Raw genomic sequence first — 24,553 nt, forward strand, 5'->3', positions numbered from 1 at the left:
TGTGCAAAAGAGGCCTTTGCAGCCTTTGCATCTGAGGACGGCTTTGAACCCCCTGGGGGCTGTGGAATCAGAGCTCGCCCCTATGGGAAGGGGAGAAGGTGGCTTCTCATCTTGCCCTTCGCGGCTCTGGGGCTCACGCTGGGCCTTTTGCCTGGAGAATCTTTGCCGGTCTGGGCCTGGGCTCGGGCCCCCTATTGGTGGGTTCAAGGTCTTTGGGGCTGGTTCTACCCCACTGCCCTCCAGCTCTGCAGAGAGACTGTGTTCACAACATGGGCCCCACGGCGTGGGCCGCGTGGCCTCGGACAAGCTGCCCTTGTCTGAGCCTCAGTCTCCCCATCTGTAGAACTGGGTAGAAGTCTCATCCGGCTTCATGTGTCAGGCACAGAGCGCTGGACGCTTGTGAGCTGGGAGTCAGTGTTTACACTCCTCCCGTCTCTTTTGGTTCTTGTCCCAGACAGTCCTCAGAGCCTATGGGGGACTGGAGTGTCCTCTCCGTTGGACAGCTGAGGCCACTGAGGCCCCGGGGTGCCCTGACTTGGCCAGGGCCATGCTGCCTGTTGGGGCACAACTTGGACTTATTTTCTCATCCCCCGCTCTGCTTCTCAGGGCCCCTGGGGTCCTCGGGGGGCAGGCCGGACTCCTCGCCCCCACCAGCTTGGTTCCCACCCCTGTTGCCACAGGGACAGCTCCACTAACTCTATGCTTTTCTTACAGAGCAGAGACGACTGGCCGCCCTGAGCGCAATTCAATTCAACAGACATTTACTGAGTGCCTACTATGCGCCAGGCCTTAGGCTAGGCACTGGGGTTGGGGAGCAGAGAGGAAGATGGGGTCCCGTCCTCAGGTAGCTCCGGGCTGGGGGCGGTGGGGCTTGGAGAAGACTGGTAAGGGCTGAACGGCTCGGCACCAGGAGAGAAGCTGCATGCAGGGCTGGAAGCAGCAGAGATGCCTGGGTTCAACTGTATCCCTGGAGAGCTGCTGTCCCTCGTCCGTGCCTCAGTTTACCCATCTGTACAACAGGAGGGAGGTGAGGTGGGGTGAGACGATCTCTAGGATCCTTCCTGGATTCCATGAGGATGGAATCAAGGGGTGGGGGCAGAGCGGGGAGACGAGTGTTCTCCCCGCACAGAGGAAATCTGAAGGCTTCTTGGAGTAAGAGGCATGAGGTCTGGGCTACAGGGGGTGGAAAAGGGTAGGAATGGCATCCCAGGCTCAGGAACAGCTGCCCAGGTTATGAAGGGACGTCATGGGGTATGAGCTGGCTGGGGGAGGGGCCCAAGGGCGACATGTTGGGGTGTGAGCTCTATTCGGTGGGCTGTTGAGGGTAGAGAATCAGGAATGAATGGTCCTGCTCTGTCTTGCCCCCTCTCCTCTCCTTTTCCCCGGGGTTACACTGCACGATCACATTTCCATAGCACCTTGTGGCCTTGGCAGTGTCCACCCCGTGCTGGGCACTTTGCATGGTTAGTCCCCTTTGCAGCCTTGTAAAGTGGGCGTTAATGGGCCCAGTTCACAGATGAGGACGTGGAGGCCAAGAGGGAAGCTCTCGCTCAGGGTCACGATCTGCTGCCCAGACTCCCTGCGCTTCTCTCACTGGCTCTCCCTGAGGAATTTCTCTGTCCTGTGTGATGTCTCCCATCCTAGGAACCCTACCCCGACCCAACCCCAAGCTCTGAGGAGTGCCTCCCAAGGGGCAACGCAGTCGGGTTTGAGGTGAGGGTGGGAAGACCCCCAGATGTTATTAGCCGGATGGACTTTCTCCAAGACCGGAGTTTCTGCTCCCTCGGTCACCCCCTGTGATGGGGTGAGGCAGGGGGGCTCCTTCCCACTTTACAGATGAGCAGGCTGAGGCCCTGGGAGTCATGGGGCTAGCTGACAGTCAAACTCAAGGAAGTGATGGCCTGAGCAGGGAGCCCCATCTCTTATTGTCCAGCGGAGGCTGGAGGGAGGTTCAGTTTCCCAGAGATCTGTGCAGAGGGTGACCCCTGCAGCCCTCTCTAGGAAATGGAAAAGGCTGGCGTTGGAGTCCAGACCTGGTTCAAATCCTGGTTTTTGTCTTGCACAAATGGTGTGATCTTGAGCAAGTTGTTAATTACTCTGAGCCTCGGTGTTCTTATCTATCAAGGGAGAGGGCAGGCCTCCTTCATTCAGTCGTTACCAAATATTTATTACCTCCTGGGTGCTTGGTGCTGGGCCTTCCTGGGGAATCAGGCCCTCCCTCAAAGAACTCAGCCCAGGGGTAAAAAGAGCAGTTCCGAGTCTGGTGGTGATGGGAGAAAACCCTACGGGCTGCGGGAACCCACAGGAGGGACCCTAACCAGGCTGGTTGACTTGGCTGAGAAAGCAGGAGGGCAGGAGAGGAGAGAGCAGGCACCCGCTCCGCAGGACCCCAGGGGCTGGCTTTCGAGGTCTGCTGCTAGAATCTTACCAGATCAGTAGACTTTGGAGGACGGAAGTGCTACCCTCAGATTTAGCCTTTAGGAGGCTCGTCCTCTGCTGGGTGATGGCTGAATGATGGGGCCATTAGATTGGAGACAGACCAGTGAGGATGCTGATTGAGAAATTCATGTTGGGCAAGGAAGGAGGCTGAGGCAGCCAGGGCAGAGCAGTGGGAGGGCGCACACAGCAGCTTTCCAGGTGTTGAGGGGCTGGGCAGCTGCGGGCTTCTGGCTGGCTCGGGGCAGAAGCAGGAGTGGGCAGTGGGCGGACAGTGGAAGGGGACAGGAGGCAGCTGGGGTAGGGGGGTTTGGGCCTGGTCAGCACCTAAGGGATAACAGAAGCCTCGGGAGGGGCCGAGATGCTGGGTAGGGGGCGGGAGCAGGCTTTGGGGGGTTGTTTGAGGGCCAGGACCTGGACCTCAGGGGAGGCCCCTGTGGAGGAGGAGGGCAGGGGAGGTAGGAGGAGAAGCCAGATGTAGGGACTTTAGACTGCCCTGCCCTGGAGGGGGAGGGCACAAGTCATAGGTGTCAGGCGTTTTGCCCCGTGCCAGACCCACGGGAGGGGCCCAGAAGGGTCAGTTCCCACAAGTCATTGGCCAGCAAGCCGAACCTAGTCTGTCCCCTTGCCATGCCAGCCCGAGGAGGAAGATATTTGGGAAGAGCATTTGCATGCGTAACAAGGCTAAAGTGAGGGAGAGAGAAAGGGGGAGCAGGAGATGAAAAGAAATTACCATACGCCAGGATCTTGTTATTCAACCCAATTTTCAAAGGACCACAGCTGTCGCACTGAGATAATCCGTTAATTATAACAGCCCTTGTGCTTTGGCAATGGGAGAGAAACCGAGGCTGGGGAGCAGGCAGAAGGCGGGGGTGGGTGCAGGCCTTTGGGGGGCCGGACCTGCGAGAGGGGACAGGGGCAGGTTAAGAGGGGTGTGTTGCCCTTCAGACTGAAAGGAAGACACTGTTGGGGGGCCAGGCCTCCTCCCTTCTTGGCTGCCATCCATAGGGCAGTGGGTGGTGAGGACCTGCTGTGTGCTGGGTACCCCCGCCCCCCGCCTCCCCCAAAGCCAGAGTGCCATGACCATACTAGGGGCAGCTGAGTTTATTGAGCACTTACTGTGGGCCAGACTCTGCTCCGTAGCTGTTCACTCACCACCCTCCGAGGTGGTGCCCTTCTAGTCTCATTGTACAGAAAAGGAGGCTAAGACTCAGGCGGCCACGCTGTGGGGTCGGTGGCAGAGCTAGGATCGGAGCTGGACGTGGCCCGCCCTTCCAGCAGAACGGGAGGGGGCACCGGTATCCCTGGCTTGCCCTTGAGTTTCAGGACGAAGGAACTGTAGCTAGGGATAGGACTCTTGAGGCTCAGCCTTATCATCAGAGGACCGCCCCCCCCCCGAGATGACAGACCCATGCTGTTGGAGGGTGGCTTGGTGGCCACGCGCCCTGGGCCATGGTTTCTACGCAGCCGGCAGTCATGGGGTGCCCCCCCAACCCTGCCCCGCATTTCCGGGGCTTTTCCAGCATGGACAGAGCTTCCTTGTTCTCCGAGGCTACAGCTGCAGGCCCCTGGGGGCTCCCTCACCCGCTCCAGAGAAGCTACCCCGGGGCCAAGAGAGGGTCCCCTTGCCTCTGCCTGATTCAATGTTGGGCTGGGCTGCATCCTTGGCTGGCTACAGGCCCTGGGTGCTGGACCTGCAACAGGCAGTGGGAGGGCGGGCAGGTGTCCCAGGTGAGCAGAGTTAGGGGAACTCAAAGTCTGTGGGGAGAGGGGTGGGAGCAAGTGGCCATTCCAGAAACCCCAGGGCCCTTTGCTGCAGGCTCTACTTTTGAGGGGGTGAACTTAAAGCTGTCTGCGGGGTGTGGCTTCTGCAACGGAGGCCTCGGGCCTCCTGGTGTGCACAGCAGGCTTAGCTGGCAGTGTTTTATGGGGTAGGAATTGTGTTTGGAGCGAGTAAACCTCAAACCTCAGCAGGAACCCTGAACCTGCCCCAGGAACCCAGGCAGCATCATTAGAGAGCTGGTTCCCTAGGATGACAAGCAGATCTGGGAGAGTATATGGTTGCTTCCCTCGCTTGGGGTCCCCCTCCCCCCGTGGGCCTGCTTAGAGCTAGTGGGTGTTTGCTGTCTGTCCCAGAGCCACAGAAGAGGGAGACAGGGACAAAGGTGCTCTTGGGCCCCAGACCAGGAGGCTCGTGGGATCCCCCCACCTCAAGGCTGGGATTCTAACTATTCCCATGCTGAGGTTCCCTCTTTGGCTGGTCTCCCAAGCTCCAGTGCGCCAGGGCCAGAGGGCAGCGCAGCCAGACAGGCAGGGAGGAGGATGGGCATTTGCTCTATCCTCGCAGAGATGCAGATCCTGGGCAGCCAGAACTTCCAGGTTGTTCCATGAGAAACCGGGATTTTTGAAATGAAGTCACGGAAGTTTTCAATATTGGCAACTCAATTAAAAAAAAAAAAAGTTTTGAAAGCACTATCCAGATGAAACAGGATCCCACAGCATCTCTTGACCCAGATCCTGGTGCCACGGAGGGTCAAAGCCCCTGTGTAGGAGTTGTGAGACCTCAGTTTCCTCCTCTGTAAAGTGGGAATGGTAACTGAGGTTGTGCGGAGGGCAAACGAGCTAACGTGAGAGGTGCTTAGGCCCAGCCCGGGAGGGAGCCAGGACTCTGTTTCCCCCTTGCCCCAGGCTGCCCATCCCTCCCCCGCCAGGCTGCCTCCCAGCGGGCCGCCCCTGGCGCCCCCCGGAGCCTCTCTTTCTCCCGGTGGGCTCCTCGTGGGCCACCCCGCCTTGGGACTGCCCTGAGGGTGTTGGAAGGCAGGGACTGGTCACCCCTTGGGGCCCTGGAGGAGAAGCAGGCGGAGGAGGCAGAGCTGGGAGGGCAGGCCTAGCCGGTGCCTGGTACATAGTAGGTGCTCCATAAATGTTTATTGAATGAATGAATGGAGGCCATGCAGGCAGAGGCAGCCGCGCGTGTGCAGGCACTGGTGAAAGAGCGGGTCCAGTGGAGACTGGTGAGTAGTGCCCGGGGTTGCAGCTGAGCGGGGCCTGGGGTTTGCTGGAGCCAAGTTCAAGAGGCCAGCAGGGACCAGGTGGGGGGGTCAGGGACTAGGTGGGGGGGGGGAGTTCATGGGCCCGGTGGGGGGGGTTCAGGGACTAGGTATGGGGAGGTCAGGGGCCAGGTGGGGGGGGTCATGGGCCAAGTTGGGAGGCTGGGGTCAGGTGGGGGAGGTGGGGACCAGGTGCAGAGGTCAGCCAGGGAGGCAGGGACCCAGGGAGGGGGTCAGGGGTCAGGTTGGGGGATGGGTCAGGTAGGGGGCAGGGGACAGGTGGGTATGTCAGGGGAGGGCAAGGATCAGCTGGAGGCAGGGGTGAGCTGGGAAAGGCAGTTCTCTGAATAGCCTGGAGGATTCTGGGAAAGCCAGAGGTAACCCCTGGGGTGGGACTAGGAGGCGAACTTTTAACACAGGTCACCCTTGGCTTTGGGCGGGAGGATCCCATGCTCCCCTCCAGGGCCTGGCGGTAGGTGGTCCGGGGTCTGGGCTGCTCGGGGCTGGGCAGTGGCCCATCTGTGAAGCGCTCTCCACAGAATTGGTGTCAGGCCTCTGTGGTCAGTTTTTCTGGGTAGCTTTTCAAGACCAGAGCCTTTTGGTAAAAACCCTCCCATCTTCCTTCTTACCTCCTCCCACTGAGGCGTGGACATGACGCAGGTGCTAATGATGGGCGTGACAGCCCCAGGAGCAGCTGTGTTCACGGGTGACGACTCGGTGGGGAGTTTCCAGAGGGCTTTCGTGAAGGGGGTGGTTTCCCGGTAAACCAGAGAGACACCAGTGCGCAGCTGTTCTCCCCCTGCACAGATGAGGAAACTGAGGCCCAGAGGGACAAGGCGCTGACCGGCCCGTGGTCACACAGTGAACCAGCCAGCAGTGTGATGTGACAGCCCAGGACACCGCAGATGAGGCCAGGCCCCTTCCCTGACCAAGGCTACCAGGCTTGGAGGCTGGTGCTTATGTATTGAAGCTGTGCAAACCCAATTAAGTAGCACCCCCTCCTCCTCCCCTGCCCCCCCATAGCTCTCAGCCCTCGCTGCGGGGTGGTGTGGCTTGGCGTTCTCCTTCAGCTCTTCTAGGTGAGCCAGAAGCTCGGTGAAGCCAAGGCGTGCACGTCTGCTTCGGGGCTGGGCCCCCAGCAGGTGTGCAGTGAATTCGCGCCCAGGTGTCAGGAACGTGGGCGAGTGGGCAGCGGGTCCCCGTGTCCCCTGTGACACAGATACAGGTGCAGCCGTGGTCGGCTGGCCCAGCCCCAGAAGGTGCAGAGCCGGGAGCTGGGGCTGAGGTTTCAAGGGGCAGAAGCCAGCTCCCCCGAGATGGGGGACAGCCGCGCGCAGGGCTGAGCCTAACGAGACGTGCTGGAAGGGTGATGGGCGGAGCCCGGCACCTCGGGGGGCAGCACAGACTCCTATTGCCCAGAGCTGCCTGAGGACGGTCTGGGCACTGGGGCTCCCCGGCGGAATGTGTGAAGGGGCCCAGGGCTTCGGGTGACATCCAAGACGAGGGGCAGCTGGATCCAAGGGCTGGGGACTTGAAACCCCAGTGGAGGAAGAGGAAGACAGGACGTGAGGCTGTGTAGCCTAGAGAAGTGGATTGTAGGGGTGTGACATAATGGTGGGGCCTTGAAGCGGGGGATATTGGCCTTGATCTCAGTGGCTCCAGAAAGCACTTGGACCAATGAACAGAGGTACAAGGAGTCAGAGTTGGCTCTGTAATAGAAGAAGAAATTTGTAACCATCAGATCTGTTCAAGAAGGGTGTAAGTAGCTGCCGGTGGATGCTGAGATCCCTGTCACCGGTGGCATGCAAGCTGGGGAATGTTACCTCTGCAGGAATTTGGGAAAAGTCTGGTAGTTCTAAGAGCTCAGGTGGGCCCAGAATCCCCCACTGTGTGGTCTTGGGCAGATCACTGTATCTCTCTGAACCCGTTTGGGCATCTATAGATGAGAAGCATAAGGGGGACTCATGAGGCTAACAGGAAGGCTCAGTGCATTTCCTGCACCCCATGAGCACCCCATCAGTGGGGCCCCTCCTTCTGATATGTGACATCCTGACTCAGTGGAGTCGGGGACCCCAGGATCTCTGTCTGTCCTCCGTCCCCGCCCCTAACCCTGAGCTCTCATTCCACACACCATGTTCTGAGCACCTGCTGCATGTCTGCCCTTGTGCCAGGCATGGAGGTTAATTATAGTTGTGAACAAAATAAAGCCTGCTTTGATTTCATGATGGGGGGTGGGTGGGGAGGGCAGCTGATAATAAATAACCAAGTGATGTCTGGCATTGCTGAGTGCTCTGAAGGGAGCCAAGCCACGTTTGGTGTTAGGGAAGGTGGGCTTGAGGCGAGCAGTTGAGTAGAGACCGGAATGAAGTGGGGGTAGTGGCCTGTGCAGACACTGAGGGAGGAGCATTCTAGGAGTGAGAATAGCATGTGCAAAGGCCCTGTGGTAGAATTGTGCCTGGGGGAGGGGGTTGAGGAACATAACTGGCCTGGAATAAGTACTTCCTAATGATGGAGAGATTGAAGTTTCTTTTGGCTTGTGGACACTTTCCAATAGGGAAGAAGGTGCATACACAAGGGGTAGGAGAGCCCCTGGGCAGCCCATGCATGTCCAGTCTCTGCCATGAGCCCAGCTCTTTAGAGGAAGCCGGGGAAGGAGAGAGCCTCAGTTTTCTCACCTGTAAAATGAGACCAATAGCCCTAGTCACTCAGGATTGATAGAAGATTCAAGGACTGTGCAATGTCGGCCAAAGGGATAGTTATGACTATCTTATAGGTGAGGAGACTGAAGCCCAGAGAGGTTCATTAATGTGCCGTATGTCACACAGCTCAGCATTCAATCCCAGGACCCTTTGTCTTCAACATCCATACTTCTTACTCTGCTGGGGCTCATTGTACCTGAAATCCAAATGGTTTATGGCCAAATGGCCGTTCCTTGGTGGAGGTATAATGATCCCATTTTATAGATGCAACTGAGGCCCAGAGCGGCGTGCCCCGGGGAACCCCAGTGCGGTGGAGGCAGTGACAAGATTCAATGTCCAGCCACCCCAGGGGTGGCAGGCTTTGTCCCAGAGAGCAGAGGGGACCCTGTTGCTGTCTTTCAGTAGACAGAGGTGAGGCGACTGCTTGCCCCATGAGTTCTGGCTGGGTCCCAGGAGCCCTCAGGCCTCCTAATCCTGGGTAATGGCATTGACCTGGACAGTGACAATGGCACCTCAGGGGACCTTGGCCAGCCTGGCCCAGGGAAGAATCCAGGCCAGGGCTTTCAGCTGCTGCAAATGAGATTTCCCCGGTCCCCCCTCATGTCCCTGCTCCTGGGAGGCGGGAACATGGACCGCACCCCTCCCCACCCCACCTGTTCCCCAGCTCCCACCAACATCTGCTCCAGCAGTGTCCCCACGGGAGCCTCCTGCCCTGTCCAGTGTATTTGTCTCTGCCACGGCCTGCGATTTTGGGGGAGCCCCGTGAGATAGCAAGGTGGTACTCAGCAGCCCACGCAGGTGGCAGCCCTGCGTCTCTCCTTCCCTGCTGATCCTGGCTCCCCCACCTCCCGCCCCTCCCCGCTCTGCCGCAGACCTCAGCCTGCCCGCCCTCGCACTCAGCCCAGGGAGGGGTTGCTCTGGGGAGCTGCCCTGGGTGCCCGACAGACGGTGCGCTCGCTCTGCCTCCCGAGCAATGTCCTGGGTTAAGCTGGCGGGGGGGTTCCTCTGGGGCAGGAAGCTCCCAGAAGGGATGGGGGTTGGCAGATCGAGGTCTGCCACTGCCTCCCTGGGGCCTGAGCCTGACCTGCCACCAGCAACATGGGACCCTTCCCTGGTCCTGGCGTCCGCTTTCCCCTCTGGGAAGGGCTGGGATGGGGCGGAGCGAGGGTTCTTCCAGTTGTGAAGTTGTAGGATTCGGAGTCCATGGAGGCGCCCGGAGCCTTGTGGCACCTGGAGGACAAGGGCATAGAGGCCAGCTGGATAAACGAGTGGCTTCTGGGGTCGGTTGCCGAGGCCCAGAGACGGGGCGGGGTGGGGGGGCATGAAATTTGCTGAGAGTCACTCATGTTCTGTGGCTCTGAACGGAGACCCCAGCTGAGCTCTGCCCTTCAGACCTGTCAGGGCTTGCTGCCCCTCCTTCCTCCTCACCATCCAGGGTGTCCCCACAACAGGGGACATCTGTAGCCAGCCAGACTGGGGTCCACCCCAAGAGCCCTCTGCAGTACGCTGCACCCTCCAACTTTGCCCCCCAACTTTTCTTTTCTGTGCTGGCTGGAGAGAGGGGGGCCTGCCCCTGCTCGGGCCAGAGGTCTCTTGTTCCTGCCACAACAGTGTGCCCCCTGGGCCAGAGCGGGGGTGGGGGAGTGGGGGTTGGGGGGGCAGGCCCAGTGCACGGGTGGGGGAGGGGAAGCTGGGTCAGCTGGGAAGGGGGGAAGCTGGGCCAGGCTCTCCCAGGTTTAACACCCCTGGCACAGGGCAGCAAAGGCCTCTGCTTCCGACAGCTGCTTCCGGCTGCTTGCCCCTCCCTGCGAGCTGGGCACTGGTGGCATTTCTGCCCCGGGTGGGTGGGCAGCAGGCTCCGTGCCCTCCATCATCTCCCTGAGCCTCTCTGCTGATTGGTTCCTGTCTCAGACGCTTGTTCCCCATTCATCTCCATCCCCTGTCTCTCCCCGCTTGGCTGTCTCCGTATTTTGCTTTCCTGTCCTGCCTCCTGCCTGGCCTTCTATTTGCAGCTCCCTCACTCCTTCCTCTCCCTCTGCCATCCCCCACCCCCGCCACCGCCCCAGGGGTGGGGGTAGGGCCCTGCTCCTGCTGCTGGCATGTGTGCTGGGGGATCCCCAGGACCATGAGGACCCCCAGCTCCAGGTGTGAGCCAGCAGCCCTCCCCCATACCTCAAGTAGGTGTGCGTCCGGGCAGGGGGCCAAGTGCTGCTCTCAGCACCTTCTTCTCCTTGCGTTCCCCCTTCCCCGGCTGCGTCAGGCCTCAAGGGGTAGTGGGCAGGCGGCCCAGGGACTGGGACCGAGTGGCTGACGCACACACGGGAAGGGGTGATGGGGAGCCTCCTCCCCTTCGGTCTGAGTCATGGAAGGGGTGGGAGGGTGAGGGGAGCTGGGCCCCGGGCCAGGCCATCCTGGAGACCAAGAGGAGCTGGAGAGAGGGCCATGGGCAGGGTCACCTTGAGTTGCTGAGGTCAGGGCTTTTGTCTACCCTGGACTGTTTGGGGAAGGGAAGCGGTCGGAAAGGAGTAGCCGGGCTCGCTAAACCTGGGATCCTTTTCCTAGCAAACCCCCACCACCATCAGCCTCTTCACATCCCCTCAGCATGGCCTTGGATTTCCAGAAGCTCCAGCCAGCTCAGCTCTGCCCTGCACCCCCTGGGCCCGGCTGGGGGTGCTGGCTTGAGCAGCTCAGATCTGAAGGGCATGGGGAATGGGGTGGGGGACACTCTGTGTGGCTCAGTTGCACAGGTGCGCACGTACATTAACATGGGGAACTCACACGGTCTGAAACATGTTGACATGCCAGCAGGTATGTGTCTGCGTCCCTGCAGATGCCCCTACGCGCATCTTTCCCCACCGCTCCACACGTAGGTGAGCACTCCCAGTGGCGGGCTGCACACGCACGGATCCTGGGCTCCCGCTTGGGCATGAGGGTGCACACACGGCTGCCTGCATGTCCGTCTACTTGCATGCGTCTCCTTGCACACCTCTGCGCCGGTGTTGTTGTTGTTGTTTAAAGATTATTTACTTATTTATTTGACAGAGAGAGAGAGATCACAATTAGGCAGAGAGGCAGGCAGAAGGAGAGGAGGAAGCAGGCTCCCCGCTGAGTAGAGAGCCCGATGTGGGGCTCGATCCAAGGACCCCGAGATCATGACCTGAGCTGAAGGCAGAAGCTTTAACCCACTGAGCCACCCAGGCGCCCCTGCACCAGCCTCTGAGCCAGCGCACACCTGCGGGCGTACCGGCATACAAATGCGGTCCCTGGACGCTCCCAGCAGGGGCCGGAGGTGCAGACAGAGGGCTCCCTGACCTAGCGAGCTTGGCCCCTCAGCCTCTTCCAGTACAAGCTTGTTGCCGGTGGCAGGGGAGGAAACTGAGGCCCCAAGGAGCCATCAGCCACGCCAGATGGGAGTGCTAGCTGCGCAGCCCAGCCAGGGACAGAAATACTCTGTGCCGCCTGGGCGCCCGTCCCTGCCCAACCTCCTTGTGCCCTCTCCTCACCCCCACCGCCCCCAGTCCCCATACGGCCCCTCAGCCCGAACCAACCTTGCTGGGGACTGGGAGCTGTGAGTTGGCCTCACCTAGTGGTCTGGATAATCACAGCTTCCGTCGCCATGTCTTTAATCTGAGAGGTCATCGAATGTCCCATTCGCTCGCCCTCTTTTCCACAGAAACTGCCTGCCTGGACTTCTTCAGGGACTGTTTCCGCCCTTGCTTCCCTTTCCTCTCTTCAGCCCTCTGGGGCTCCGGGCTGTAAATTGGTTTTGCTTTAACAGCAAAGGTTTAATACATTTTTTTTTTTTTTTTTTCTTTTCAATGCACTCTCTCTCCTGAAGTTTCCCAGGAGGAGGGGCGTGAGGCAGAGGTGGCTCTTGTGAACGGTGTCTGGCTTTCTTTGTCCAAATGTGGATTTCTCCGGCCTGGTGTCCATAGCCCTGGTCGCTGCCCAGGGCGAGGGGAGGGTGCACGGGGCTCTTCCTGCAAATCGAGGGAGTCTTGCGTGGGAGCTGGGGCCACATCCGCTGAGCGGCCCCTGTCTGGCTTGCTGGGTGATTGGGGCAGGTGTCCCCTGGTTGGGGGCTCAGTGCCCCCCCTGGAAAATGAGGGGCTGCCGGCTGTGGGCCCTGTGCTACCAACGCTGGTTCTCTGCAGCTCAGGTGCGAGCAGCATGGCTCACCGTACTTCTTCCCCATGAGACGGCTGGGCAGGACCTGGTCCCCACTTCAGTGTGGCAGAAAGTTCAGAGATGGTTCAATCCCTCTGGCTGATTGGGCTGGGTAGAGGGGGCTCCAGGCCTCCTGACTCCTGGTGCCTCGGGATCTTTGATCCTCGCCCAGGCTGTGCTGTGTGACTAGGGGCAAGTCCCTGCCCTTCTCTGGGCCTCTGACTCTCCAGCCGCAGAGGGGATGTGGGGTTTTGGCCACACTGTTCGGGATGCTGCCCGCTTCTCCGTCTGCCTGAGACCTTGTACTACAAGATCGGGGCCCAGTAATGGAAAGCACTTTGGGGAAGTGATATTGGGGGGGGTGTTTGGCTTCCCAGACTCTTGCCCTTTCTCCCTTGGCTCTGCTGCCACGTGTGGAAGAAGCTGTCTCCATGCCCTCCCCCTGTGGGAGACCCCCAGCTTGGGGGGGCCACAGCCATGCTGCTCTGCTCCCCCTCCCCCATGGAAGCTGAGACAAGGGGATTATTTTTGGAACAAGAGCGGTTACACAACAAATGAATTATTTATCTTTGGGCATGGAGGGGAGGAGGCATTTTGCTGGGCTTCTTAATTCCTCTCCTGGATTGGAAGGTTCCTGCCTCGCTACGGGGTCATGTGCATACGGGCCCATTTGTCCAGCATAAGGCCGTCCGTGGGCATGCTGCGGTGTTCTGGCTAATGGGAGAGGGCATGTGGGTCTCTGTGCCGGCAGGTGGACGAGTGTGGACACGAGTGCTGGGGAGTGTGTGTGTGTTGTGTCTGTGCGTGTGCACACACGCACCTGACCTGTCACTGTCCAGTCTCCCTTCTCTGCCCACCATCCTCAAATTCTGTCCCCCTGCCCTACTCCTTGTTTCTTCTGTGTCCTTCCCTCCAGACCTCTTGGCCCCTTCTTCCTGTCCTGCCACCCCCCACCCTCCCTTCTTTTACGTAACAGAGACCCCTGCTTGCTGCTGGCACCAAGGACCCCCAGTAGGAGGGGGTAGAGAAGGGACAGGGGCCCGTGCTGGAGCTTTAGTGGGGCTGTTCCGAGTTTCCACTGATCTGTCACTCCCTCTCGGTGCTGCCTTTCAGGAGCCAGGTGACAGATGGGTCTCGTCCTTCCTGCCCTGTCTCGCGCACTCCCTCCTCGGAGCTTCCCTCTCCAGCGGCCCGTGGGAATCGTGGGAATCGTCTGAAGTTCTGAGCCCAGAACCAGAGGAGGAGGAAGAGAAGGAAGAGGAGGAGGAGGAGGAGGAGGAGGGAGAGGGAGTCAAGTCTTGAGAGCCTGTGCACCCTCCCAGAGACAAGCGGTGGGGGTGTGTCCCGCTGTGTGTCCCTGTCCCAGTGGCCCGCACCTGCTGCTAACACCCCCCAAGGACTCCCCCACCCCACTCCCCAACACACGGTTGGCGCCGGCCGTGTCTGCCTCACCAGGGGCCCCTGTGCCAGGGGTCGCCCCCAAGATGGTGGCGGCCCCAGGGAGGACTGTGCTGCCAGCCCCAGCCTCCCGCTGCTAGGTCCTCCCCCGCCCACGCCCCGGCCCCCCTCTCTACACCCCCCCAGTCCGGCCTTCCCCGGAGGGTGGGGTGGGGGGCTGTGGCCAGCGCCATGCTGCGCCTGGGGCTGTGTGCCGCCATGCTGCTGTGCGTGTGCCGGCCGGGCTTTGTGCGCGCCGACTGCTGGCTCATCGAGGGCGACAAGGGGTACGTGTGGCTGGCCATCTGCAGCCAGAACCAGCCGCCCTATGAGACCATCCCGCAGCACATCAACAGCACCGTGCACGACCTGCGCCTCAATGAGAACAAGCTCAAGGCCGTGCTCTACTCCTCGCTCAACCGCTTCGGGAACCTCACGGACCTCAACCTCACCAAGAACGAGATCTCGTACATCGAGGACGGCGCTTTCCTGGGCCAGTCGAGTCTGCAGGTGCTGCAGCTGGGCTACAACAAGCTCAGCAACCTGACGGAGGGCATGCTGCGCGGCATGGGCCGCCTGCAGTTCCTTTTCGTGCAGCACAACCTCATCGAGGTGGTGACGCCCGCCGCCTTCTCCGAGTGCCCGAGCCTCATCAGCATCGACCTGTCCTCCAACCGCCTCAGCCGCCTGGACGGCGCCACCTTCGCCAGCCTGGCCAGCCTCATGGTGTGCGAGCTGGCCGGCAACCCCTTCAACTGTGAGTGCGACCTCTTCGGCTTCCTGGCCTGGCTGGTGGTCTTCAACAACGTCACCAAGAACTACGACCGCCTGCAGTGCGAGTCCCCGCGCGAGTTCGCCGGCTATCCCCTGCTGGTACCCCGGCCCTACCACAGCCTCAACGCCATCACCGTGCTCCAGGCCAAGTGCCGGAACGGCTCGCTACCTGCCCGGCCCGCCAGCCACCCCACGCCCTACTCCACCGACGCCCAGAGGGAGCCCGACGAGAACTCGGGCTTCAACCCCGACGAGATCCTCTCGGTGGAGCCCCCGGCCTCGTCCACCACGGACGCGTCAGCGGGGCCTGCCATCAAGCTGCACCACGTGACCTTCACCTCGGCCACCCTGGTGGTCATCATCCCGCACCCCTACAGCAAGATGTACGTCCTGGTCCAGTACAACAACAGCTACTTCTCCGACGTTATGACGCTCAAGAACAAGAAGGAGATTGTCACGCTGGACAAGCTGCGGGCGCACACCGAGTACACGTTCTGTGTGACCTCGCTGCGCAACAGCCGCCGCTTCAACCACACCTGCCTGACCTTCACCACGCGGGACCCCGTCCCGGGCGACCTGGCGCCCAGCACCTCCACCACCACCCACTACATCATGACCATCCTGGGCTGCCTCTTCGGCATGGTTATTGTGCTGGGCGCCGTCTACTACTGCCTGCGCAAGCGGCGGATGCAGGAGGAGAAGCAGAAGTCGGTCAAGGTCAAGAAAACCATCCTGGAGATGCGCTACGGGGCGGACGTGGACGCCGGCTCTGTCGTCCACGCCGCCCAGAAGCTGGGCGAACCCCCTGTGCTGCCTGTGTCCTGCATGTCGTCCATCCCTTCCATGATCGGGGAGAAGCTGCCCACCTCCAAGGCGCTGGAGGCCGGGCTGGACACCCCCAAGGTGGCCACCAAGGGCAACTACATCGAGGTGCGCACGGGTGCGGGTGGGGATGGCCTGGCCCGGCCCGAGGACGACCTCCCGGACCTGGAGAATGGCCAGGGCTCGGCCGCCGAGATCTCCACCATCGCCAAGGAGGTGGACAAGGTCAACCAGATCATTAACAATTGCATCGATGCCCTCAAGCTGGACTCGGCCTCGTTCCTTGGGGGGGGAGGTGGCGGCGGGGACCCCGAGCTGGCCTTCGAGTGCCAGTCCCTCCCCGCAGCCGCCGCCGCTGTGTCCTCGGCCGCCGCCCCCGGGGCGCTGGAGCGGCCCAGCTTCCTCTCGCCCCCCTACAAAGAGAGCTCCCACCACCCGCTGCAGCGCCAGCTGAGCGCGGACGCTGCCGTGGCCCGCAAGACCTGCAGCGTGTCCTCCAGCGGCTCCATCAAGAGCGCCAAGGTCTTCAGCCTGGACGTGCCCGACCACCCGGCTGCCGCGGGGCTGACCAAGGGCGACTCCAAGTACATCGAGAAGGGCAGCCCCCTCAACAGCCCGCTGGACCGGCTCCCGCTGGTGCCCGCGGGCGGTGGCGGGGGCGGCGGGGGTGGTGGGGGCAGTGGCATCCACCACCTGGAGGTGAAGCCCGCCTACCACTGCAGCGAGCATCGGCACAGCTTCCCAGCCCTGTACTACGAGGAGGGCGCCGACAGCCTCAGCCAGCGCGTGTCCTTCCTCAAGCCGCTGACCCGCTCCAAGCGGGACTCCACCTACTCGCAGCTCTCCCCCAGACACTACTACTCAGGGTACTCCTCCAGCCCCGAGTACTCCTCCGAGAGCACGCACAAGATCTGGGAGCGCTTCCGGCCCTACAAGAAGCACCCCCGGGAGGAGGTGTACATGGCTGCCGGCCACGCCCTGCGCAAGAAGGTCCAGTTCGCCAAGGACGAGGACCTGCACGACATCCTCGATTACTGGAAGGGGGTCTCGGCCCAGCAGAAGCTGTGACCCTCTCCTTCCCGGTGAGGCCGGACGGGGGAGGGTTGGGGGGGGCCCCCACGGGGAAGGGCCCGGCAGCCGGGCAGAGGGGAGGGGGTGGCGCTGGGGGCCGGGGCCGAGGAGCGGACGCACACGCACACCCGCACGCACGCACCCATGCACACACCTGACCACCACCTGACTGTGAACAGCCACCACCCGACAACAACGGACAGGAAAACAGAGACACGTTCTCCTTCAAGTTTACACACTGATACCGAAACCAGTCGTCTTTACTGTGCTGCCCAGGGACTCTGCTGGGGTGTGCGGGGCTGGGGAGGGCGGGGCGCAGGCCAGGAAGCCCAAAGGGGGTGTGGGGTCTGGGGCTCTGGGACTAGGGACCGGTGTGGGGCAGAAGAGTCTGGGGCGGAGAGAGGGTCTCCCCCACCCCGACTCTGGGGCTAGGTCACTTGGGGATTGAGCACGAGGCAGACATTGGGTCTTGTTTCCTTTCTTTTATGGTGGGGGACTCTGAGGCCCGGAGAAAGAAGGTGACAGCTCCAGGGCCACATGGCAGTTTAGGCAGTTTTGCTGTCCCCCCCACCCTTCGTCTGCTCGTCACCCCCTTCCAGAGCTGTGGTCTCTTGGGGCTGAGGGACTTGAGAATCAGGCAGGTGCTTTTCCTTTCTAGAAAGCCCCATGGCCACGCCCCCAAGTGTGGAGCTATGGTTCATTACGCTGGGGGTCCTTCGCCACGCCCCACCCCATGCCAGCACCCAAGAGAGACAGGAGGTCTGGCTTACAAGAAAGGAGCAGAGGCACAGGGCCATTCCACCAGCCCCCTTCAAGTGTCTTCCAAGTAGCCTGGGGGCTGCTTCTGGGGTCTGAGAAGAGAGCAGGTGGGCCCACTCCCACCACCTCTCAGGTGCAGACCCCTTCACTCCAGCCCCTTAGCCTCTCTCGGCCTCTAGGACCCTTCCTTATGCAGAAGGGCAGCAGTGAACTGTGATGCCTGGGACCAGTGGGGAGGCAGGGTATTGGGGGGTGGGTCTTCCTGCCTGTGTCCCCACATCCTGGCCTCCCACCTGCCTGATCCCCTGTTATGGGATCTTGGGGCAGCATCTCGGCCTGCCCAGGGGAAGGAGGGCTTTCCCAGGCTTACTCACCCGCCACCTCTCGGCTGCCCATCCCTGCCCCGCCCTCTGACTAGAGGGGCTCCCATGTTTCCATGGAAATGGCCGCTCTTCCCCTTGCCGACCCCCACCCAACATCGAACAAAGCACAAACAGTGAGCACCCCCCACCTTGCTGGAGTGGGGGTGGGGGCGGGAGCAGGCAGGTTCGTGGGGCCCCTCCCTCTGCCTGGCCAGCTTCTGTCGCCATGGCAACCCAGGGCCTGGCAGTTGGGACTGTTGGGCTCCTGGGGGTTCTCTTGTCAGTGTGGGCGGCAGAGGGTGGTAAGGGAGGGCAGGGCCAGGTGGCTGCGGCCTTTCTCAACAGCCAGGGGCTTTCAGGGTTGAGTCTGGATGGGGGCGGAAGGTGGGGCAGATCTGGGGTCCTGAGCACACTGTCAGGGTGCTGAGAAGCCCTTTACCTTTGATAAGGATTTGGGCTAGTGGGGGTGGGGACAGCGATGGCCTTGGCCACCTGTCCACCTGCTCCCTGGCTCCCCACCCAACTCCGGATGGGGAGGAGCCCACTCACCTTGCCCCACACCCCTGCTGGAGACCCCCCAGCCTCTGGCCTATCACCTCATTGGGTTTCCTGAGATCTGGGGAGCGTGGCTATGGGGTGAGGGTGGGCATTGGGGTGAGACTAAGACCTTTACTGTGTGTGGGGGTTGCTGACCAGGAAAGCTAGTGCCATCTCCTCGGTTGGGGTGGGGGGGTCTAGTGACCTTCCTGCCAGGGGTAGAGTCTGGGGCAGGACTGTTGCGGGGGGCTGCTAGGCTCACAGGAGCGCCTCTCTTACACCCACTTGGGGGACAGACCAAGCCCAGGGCTCACTTTGGGGGTGACATTTGCAAAGAAAAGACTGTTCTGGGGAGTAGAGAGGAGGGGGCCAGCGTGGACGTGCAGAGCAGACCTCCCTCAACCCCCGAAACCTGCGCCCCCAAGCCTGCCTCACACCAGATTGGCAAAACCGAGAATGGCAAGCGGGCAAAGCCAGTGGTGTGAGAAAGCAGACTCCTGTTATATTTGCATGACGATTTTACTGTATTTTTCTGAGCAAACATCTGTCGTATATGTGCCAGTTTGTCTAGACTCCCAGCCCCCCCTCCGCCGCCCCCTCTTGCCCACGTTCCCTTTGTCGTGATCTGACAAGCAGCTCTTGAAACCTGGGGAGGGTCCAGCTCTGCAGAAGACCCAAAACAGGTGCCACTGAAACGCAGCCCCTGCCCCGCCCCCGTCTCCTGTCTCTCTGAACGTTGGGCCCACAAGTGCTGCCTTGCCCCTTGGGGCCCCCGGTTTCCTACCTTCGCCCTTTTCCCTCCTCCCTGCCAGGGAAGGGAGCGTGCCGGGACCTCTTTGTCCCACCTGCTGTCATTTTTCCGATGAAGACGTTGGGGGCCCCCCGAAGAGGGAAGGGCTGGGTGACTTGACTACCAGGCTGGAGTGTAGGACACGGTCACCTAGCTAAATCCAGGGGGCTAAGAGCTCAGGGCTTCATGGGGAGGCTGGGGCCCCTGAGGGAAGAACCCATGGAAGGAGCCAGGGCCGGGTTGGCCTGGTCTCACCGGAGGTGGCACTTCCCACAGAGTGAGGGTTCCTGGCAGCGGGAGCAGAAGCCCCCACCCTTGCCATTCCCCCATCATTCCTGGTTGACGATGGCCTATTAAAAACTACAGACCATCTTTCTTTGGGGGTCTCTGTCTTAACAGTGAGTGTCTTGCCACTCCAGGAGGTAAACTGACCTTCCTGGGCTAGATCACACCAATCCTGGAGGCAGAATAGAATTGAATAGAATAGAATTGGAGGCCTCTGGCCTCCTGGCCGGGCTGGACCTTCTTCAGCTGCCAGTTGCCCTGATCTGGGAAAGGGGCCAGTGCACTGCAGCCCACCTTGGAGGCTTTCCTGCATCTGTGTCCTGTGTCCTCTTCAGGATCATTCTTCTCCAAGAGAGAGCAAAATACGAAAGACAAATGAACACCTATGTCACAGCGTCTGGCCAGCTGAGGCCCCGTGTTTGTAACAGCGATGAGCACGGCGGTCCCAGGGCAGACGGGGGGTGGGGGTGGGGGGCTGGCAGCCAGGAGAGAAGGGATGTAGGGGGTGATGGAGGAATCGGGGACAAGCCGGCCCGAGGAGATGTGGGCCTACCGGGGGAGGCCTTCTTGCCTTGGGTCCTGCCTGGGCTTTGCTGTCCCTGTCCGAGAATCTCCAGAGGAAAATTCCTGGGTTCCTGTTCGAGTGGCACGGGGCGAGGGGTCCTCCCCTCACCTGGAGGGCCAGCACTGCTAACTGTCGGTTGGAGCTAATGGTTTTCCTTTCTGGAGTGAGATGCAGAGGTCTGGAGGGGAAAAAAGCAAAAACAAACAAACAAAAAAACCGAACCGAAACAAAACCTTAGTCTGCTGTGGATACCTCCTCAGGAGTCCCAGGGCCCGCCCCTGCCCGCTGGAGTCCGCTCACCTCCGCACGCCTGCTAGGGGACAGTGCTGGAGGCCCGTGGAGGCTGCCCGAGTCCAGGTTGGGGGGAGGTGGGGCGTGGGGCTATCTGCGGGGCAGTGGGAGTGGAGAGACCCACTTGGGAAGAAGCCTATGTAGCCCCGGAGACCGGGGACGTAGGGGAGAGTCTGGGCCTGGCCGAGGGTCTGTTTGAGGTTTTCGATGGGACGTCGCTCACCGCCCGTCCCCACTCCTGAAAATTTAACAGTGCGGAAACAGAAGCTCAGAAAAGGGAAGGAAGGAAGTGTTGTAGGGTCTTGAAACCAGTTAGGGACGTGAGTCCAAGATGGCAGCCAGGCATGGGGGACAAGAGTCACAGGCCCCAGCTTGTAAGGGGCGTCCGTGCAGGGAAGAGTTCCCCAGTGAGGGACACTGTGCAGAGAATGAAAACAAGGTGACAGAGCGGGGAGGTGCTCAGGGACCCCTGGCAGGGGTGGGGGGCGGGGGGGCGGGGGGGCGCGAGCCCGGAGGACTGACCAGGAAGACCAGACCAGAGGGAGAGGGTGACAGGTGGCTGGATGTCCGGAAGAACCTCCTCAGGTGTCCCCACTCTGCGTGCCCACCCCACCCCGCCCCGCCCCGGGCCGAGGGAGCCTGCCCTCCGCAGCATCCCACCCCTTTCGTGGGGGCTCTTTCTGGGTAGAAGCCCTGGGGGGGGGTGGGTCTGGCTCCCGAGGGGCTTACAGGGGCAGGGCTGACGTGTGCCCACCTGAAGGACTGCTCTCTCCTCCCCAGCGAGACTTCTGCACAGCGCCCTCCGCCCTCCGACCCAGGAGCAGCCGTGCTCCCTGTCCTCCCTGACCCCGTGTCCTCACACCTTTAAGACAGAACCAGTATTTATACTGCTTGCCTCACAGGCCTCATTAAAGGTCCCTCACTGCGGCTGAGCAGAGGGAGAGGAACGGGGTGTTGAATGGGGTGGGCGGGAGGCTCTGGGCCTCCTCTTGCTTCTTTTGCCCTCGCCAAACAAGCACAGGGCTGGACAGGGGCAGGGGTCTCTCCTCGCTGCCTCCCTCCCCTCCTTCCTCCCCCCTTCCCTCCCCAAGGAGCCGCCAGCCCCCGTGGGCCCTGCGGCTTGGCACCTGGTTTGGGGGCTGCAGAGGGGACTCTCGGCCCTGGGCTATGAACCTGTGAACCCTGGCTGTGTGTGGACCTTTCCTTCCTTGGGGGGGGGGCCCAGAACCTCTCCTTTTCTTCTTTTAGGGGGGTAACTTCATTTATTTTCTCTTCCCTATATCTGCCTCTCCCTCCTCCCAACATCCTGTTTTAAACCGAATGGCACGAAATTGTTTTCCTCAACTCGGAGATTCCTGTATGGAGAGAATCAATTTCTATATTTGCAATAAATTTCTTATTTAAAACAATGGGGCCAAGGTCTGTGTTGAATGTCGACCCCCTTCCCCCCGCCCCCGCCAAGCGGGGGTCCTAGGACCCCTCTGTTTCCCTTTCTCACCAGAACCCCACACACAGGGTTGAGGAATGAAGCCCCCTCGATGGGCAGTCACCCCCCCACCCCATCCCGCCCCGGGGTCAAGGAAAAAAGCAGTGTGTCTGTCGGAGGTCAGGGACCAGCAGGAGATGAGAGGGTTCCAGTCCCCCCACACCCCTCAAGCCTGGCAGGCTGGGGCCTTATGGCACCTCTTCCTTAAAAGCCGCGGGGCCCTCGGCCAGCTGCTGTGTTCCCCAACCAGGGTGCCCTGGCCTCCATCGTCCCTGCTCGCAATCAGACCTGAGGAGACGGACAGGGTGTGGACATTACGAATCTCAGCCGATGTCCAGGGATTATGTCCCTTAGTCAGTGGCCAAGGACCCCGATTTGCCATGGGCCGGCTTTTAATTGCTCTGTGCCCTTCGAGAGGGGTAATGGGGGCCCAGCGGGTGTCCTCCTGGCTACTGTCAGGCTAACTTCCGGGCAGCCTGCCGAGTCCCACCAGGTCTCCAGAGAGGTCTGCAGCCCCTTTCTCCACAGCTTCGAACCACCCCTGCTCCTTCTCCAGAATCAAGAGATTGGCAACTTCTCTCTCTGCTCAGGCATGGGGTTCGGGTCTTCTGTCCAGGGAAACCCTTGCTCAGGGGGGCCTGGGGGTCACCTACAGACCCCAGCCTCCTTGTCTGCCCAGGCCACCCTTGGCTCGGATCCTTGTTCTCCCAACTGCGGCAAAGCCCTTCTCCGGGAAGCCCTTGGCTTCAGCCTGGATGGCCGTGGGGTCCTCCGAGTGGCCTCCCTGGCATCAAGCTGTTCTCCCATGAGTGATGTCACACGGTGCCACTTGGCAGCTCTGACCCCGGGGCCGTCCCTGGGGCCCTGGTGGCTCTTGGCCCATAGTTGTGTTGTGATCCCTTTCACCTCCCTGAGAGCCGGTGTGGACCGGTGGTGGGGTGGGGGACGGCGTCCTTCTGCGAAAGCCCCCGTCTGGGCCCCAGCTGGCATCCCGTCTCCGCTCAGCTGCTCTCAGGCGCCCTCCTTGATGCTGTCTCAAGATGGCCTCAGCCCGGCCCGCGGTCTCCCGGGACCTCTGCTGACTGGCCCTTGCCAGGCAGCCCCTAGCTCACGTCCTGTTTTCTGAGGGGAGGTTCAGGATGAACTTGCACTGTGGGATGGGAAGAGAGAGGGGCATGTCTGTGGGTGGGGTTGGGGGGGGAAGAGCCTGCAGCTGGGGCTGCCCTGGGGTCCCCCAGCCTGGCTGAGGCTCAGGCCACCCTTCCCCACCCCCGCCCCGCCACCTTCCTCTGATACTTTGCTCCGGGGCCTCCATCACCGTGGGCCTTTCCTGTTGGACGGTCCCATGATTTCCAAGGGTAGGAAGCCATGACCAAAGGTGGGCTTGAGCCTTTGGCGGGGGTGGGGAGGGGTGATGGGGGGCATCCAGGCCAGTCCAGCTCCTTCCATTCCCGCTGTCCTGAACTCCCCAGCCCCTCAAGCTCCTTCCCCCAGGGGTTCGAGGGTCATCTGCAGTTCCTGGGAATTTGGAAGTGTCTTCAAGGACAGCTTTGCTTTTTGTGTACAGAAAGACTCATTCTGTTATTACTCAGGTACAAATGCAAAGACCTTTAGCTTTTCATTTCGGCACAGAGGTTATTCTATTTATAGATCTAGTAAATTTTCACGTTCACACGGAAGGGGATTTGGGTTAATTTAGGCCCTGTTTACAAAATGCAGTTAATCAAATGTCTTTAGCGGCCCAAAACTTCATCCAGACATTCATCCTATCTGATTTCCTTTCAAAATACTTCATTTATTTGAAGAACCAGCGACGCCTTACATCCTGACAGATTTCTACTCGCTCCCGGGGTGACTTTGGGTTCTTGTCGTGTACCGATCTACTTATCACATGAGTGGTATTTTCGAGGAAAATCACAATTCGGAATTAATTTCTTTTATAAACAAATTGATCTGAATTTCAGGGACATGGATGCCTTATAAAGAGCGAACAACACAAAGAAACTGAAACACGAGATACACCCAGATATCTTCATCAGACATTAATTATACAAATGTGACATGTGGATTTTACACCTAATTCTAATCCTTCCTGGGGTAAGGAGGTGTTCTTCCTGCGACAAGACACATGTCACCCAGGGGTTCTGCCTTGTGGGCACTTTAGGGTAAACTCTTGCTAGCTCTGATATATTGGCGATTTCAGTGGGGGTGGTGATCTGGACCCTACAGACAGAGGCAACCCCACTTTTACGGTTTCCGGGTTATGCCCTCTAATCGGGCTCACTCAGACCAGTATCTGCAGGTGACCCGGTTCTTCTGTCTTCTCCAGGATGTCTACAACCCCATCATGTCCCCCGCTCCTTGAGCTGTCAGCTCAGGATGGTCACTGCCTCTGGATTCCCGAAACTTCCTCCCACATATGCGGGCTCCCACTTTGCAAGGTGCTCCCAGGATAGCTCCCCAGGCTCCTCCAGGGCTTGGTTTGAAGGTGTTCATGGTTTCAAGGTTATTCTATGACCTTCTCAGAGCTGTAGGCCAACGAACTTATTCTTCTATTGAGTTGGGTGGCCCACTTCCCCTCCCCTGGGACTCCCCCCTTCGCTGACTTAGCAGCAGTAAAATCTCTTCCTCTGGAGATGTCCTCAAGATCAGCCCTTATGCCTGAAGGGCACTGGGGACGTCACCCGGTCTCGGCTGGTTCTGAGGCAAATCTCAGAAGGCACGGCCCTGGGCACCCCGGCCCCTGGTCCATGACCCCCAGGCCTGCCTGCCTTGTGTTTCTGCCTTGGGTAGTCGAGGTGTCTGTGGGACCCAGAGGCGGCCTCCTGCAGGCCACAGACTGGGCAGTGTCACGCCGGGCAGAGCCGTGTCCTGGGCTTCTGCTGGCCTCAAGCCACAGCTGCCCCTTTCTCCACAACTACAAACCACCCCTGCTCCTTCTCTGGAATCAAGAGATTGGCAACTTGTCTCTCTGGTCAGGCATGGAGTTCGGGTCTTCCGCCCAGGGAAACCCTCGCTCAGG

At 60.5% G+C, this 24,553-nt stretch overlaps 1 protein-coding gene across 11 annotated transcripts in view; it reads left to right on the forward strand.

The window, feature by feature from the left end:
- The window catches only part of ELFN2 (extracellular leucine rich repeat and fibronectin type III domain containing 2), a 59,494-nt gene extending 35,301 nt beyond the window's left edge, over positions 1 to 24,193 (forward strand). For 8 of the 11 annotated variants that reach the window (XM_032346362.1, XM_032346361.1, XM_032346359.1 and 5 more), the window contains 2 exons: positions 715 to 5,450; positions 13,466 to 24,193. In XM_032346362.1, coding sequence (XP_032202253.1) covers positions 13,982 to 16,453 — 2,472 coding nt within the window. In that variant the 5' untranslated portion in view covers positions 715 to 5,450; positions 13,466 to 13,981 and the 3' untranslated portion in view covers positions 16,454 to 24,193. The remainder of the gene's footprint in view (positions 1 to 714; positions 5,451 to 13,465) is intronic. The other 3 variants (XM_032346357.1, XM_032346366.1, XM_032346367.1) reach the window with 1 other exon arrangement.
- Positions 24,194 to 24,553: the final 360 nt, after the last annotated feature.

Source organism: Mustela erminea, chromosome 6 (assembly GCF_009829155.1).
Source record: "Mustela erminea isolate mMusErm1 chromosome 6, mMusErm1.Pri, whole genome shotgun sequence".
NCBI classification, from domain to species: domain Eukaryota; kingdom Metazoa; phylum Chordata; class Mammalia; order Carnivora; family Mustelidae; genus Mustela; species Mustela erminea.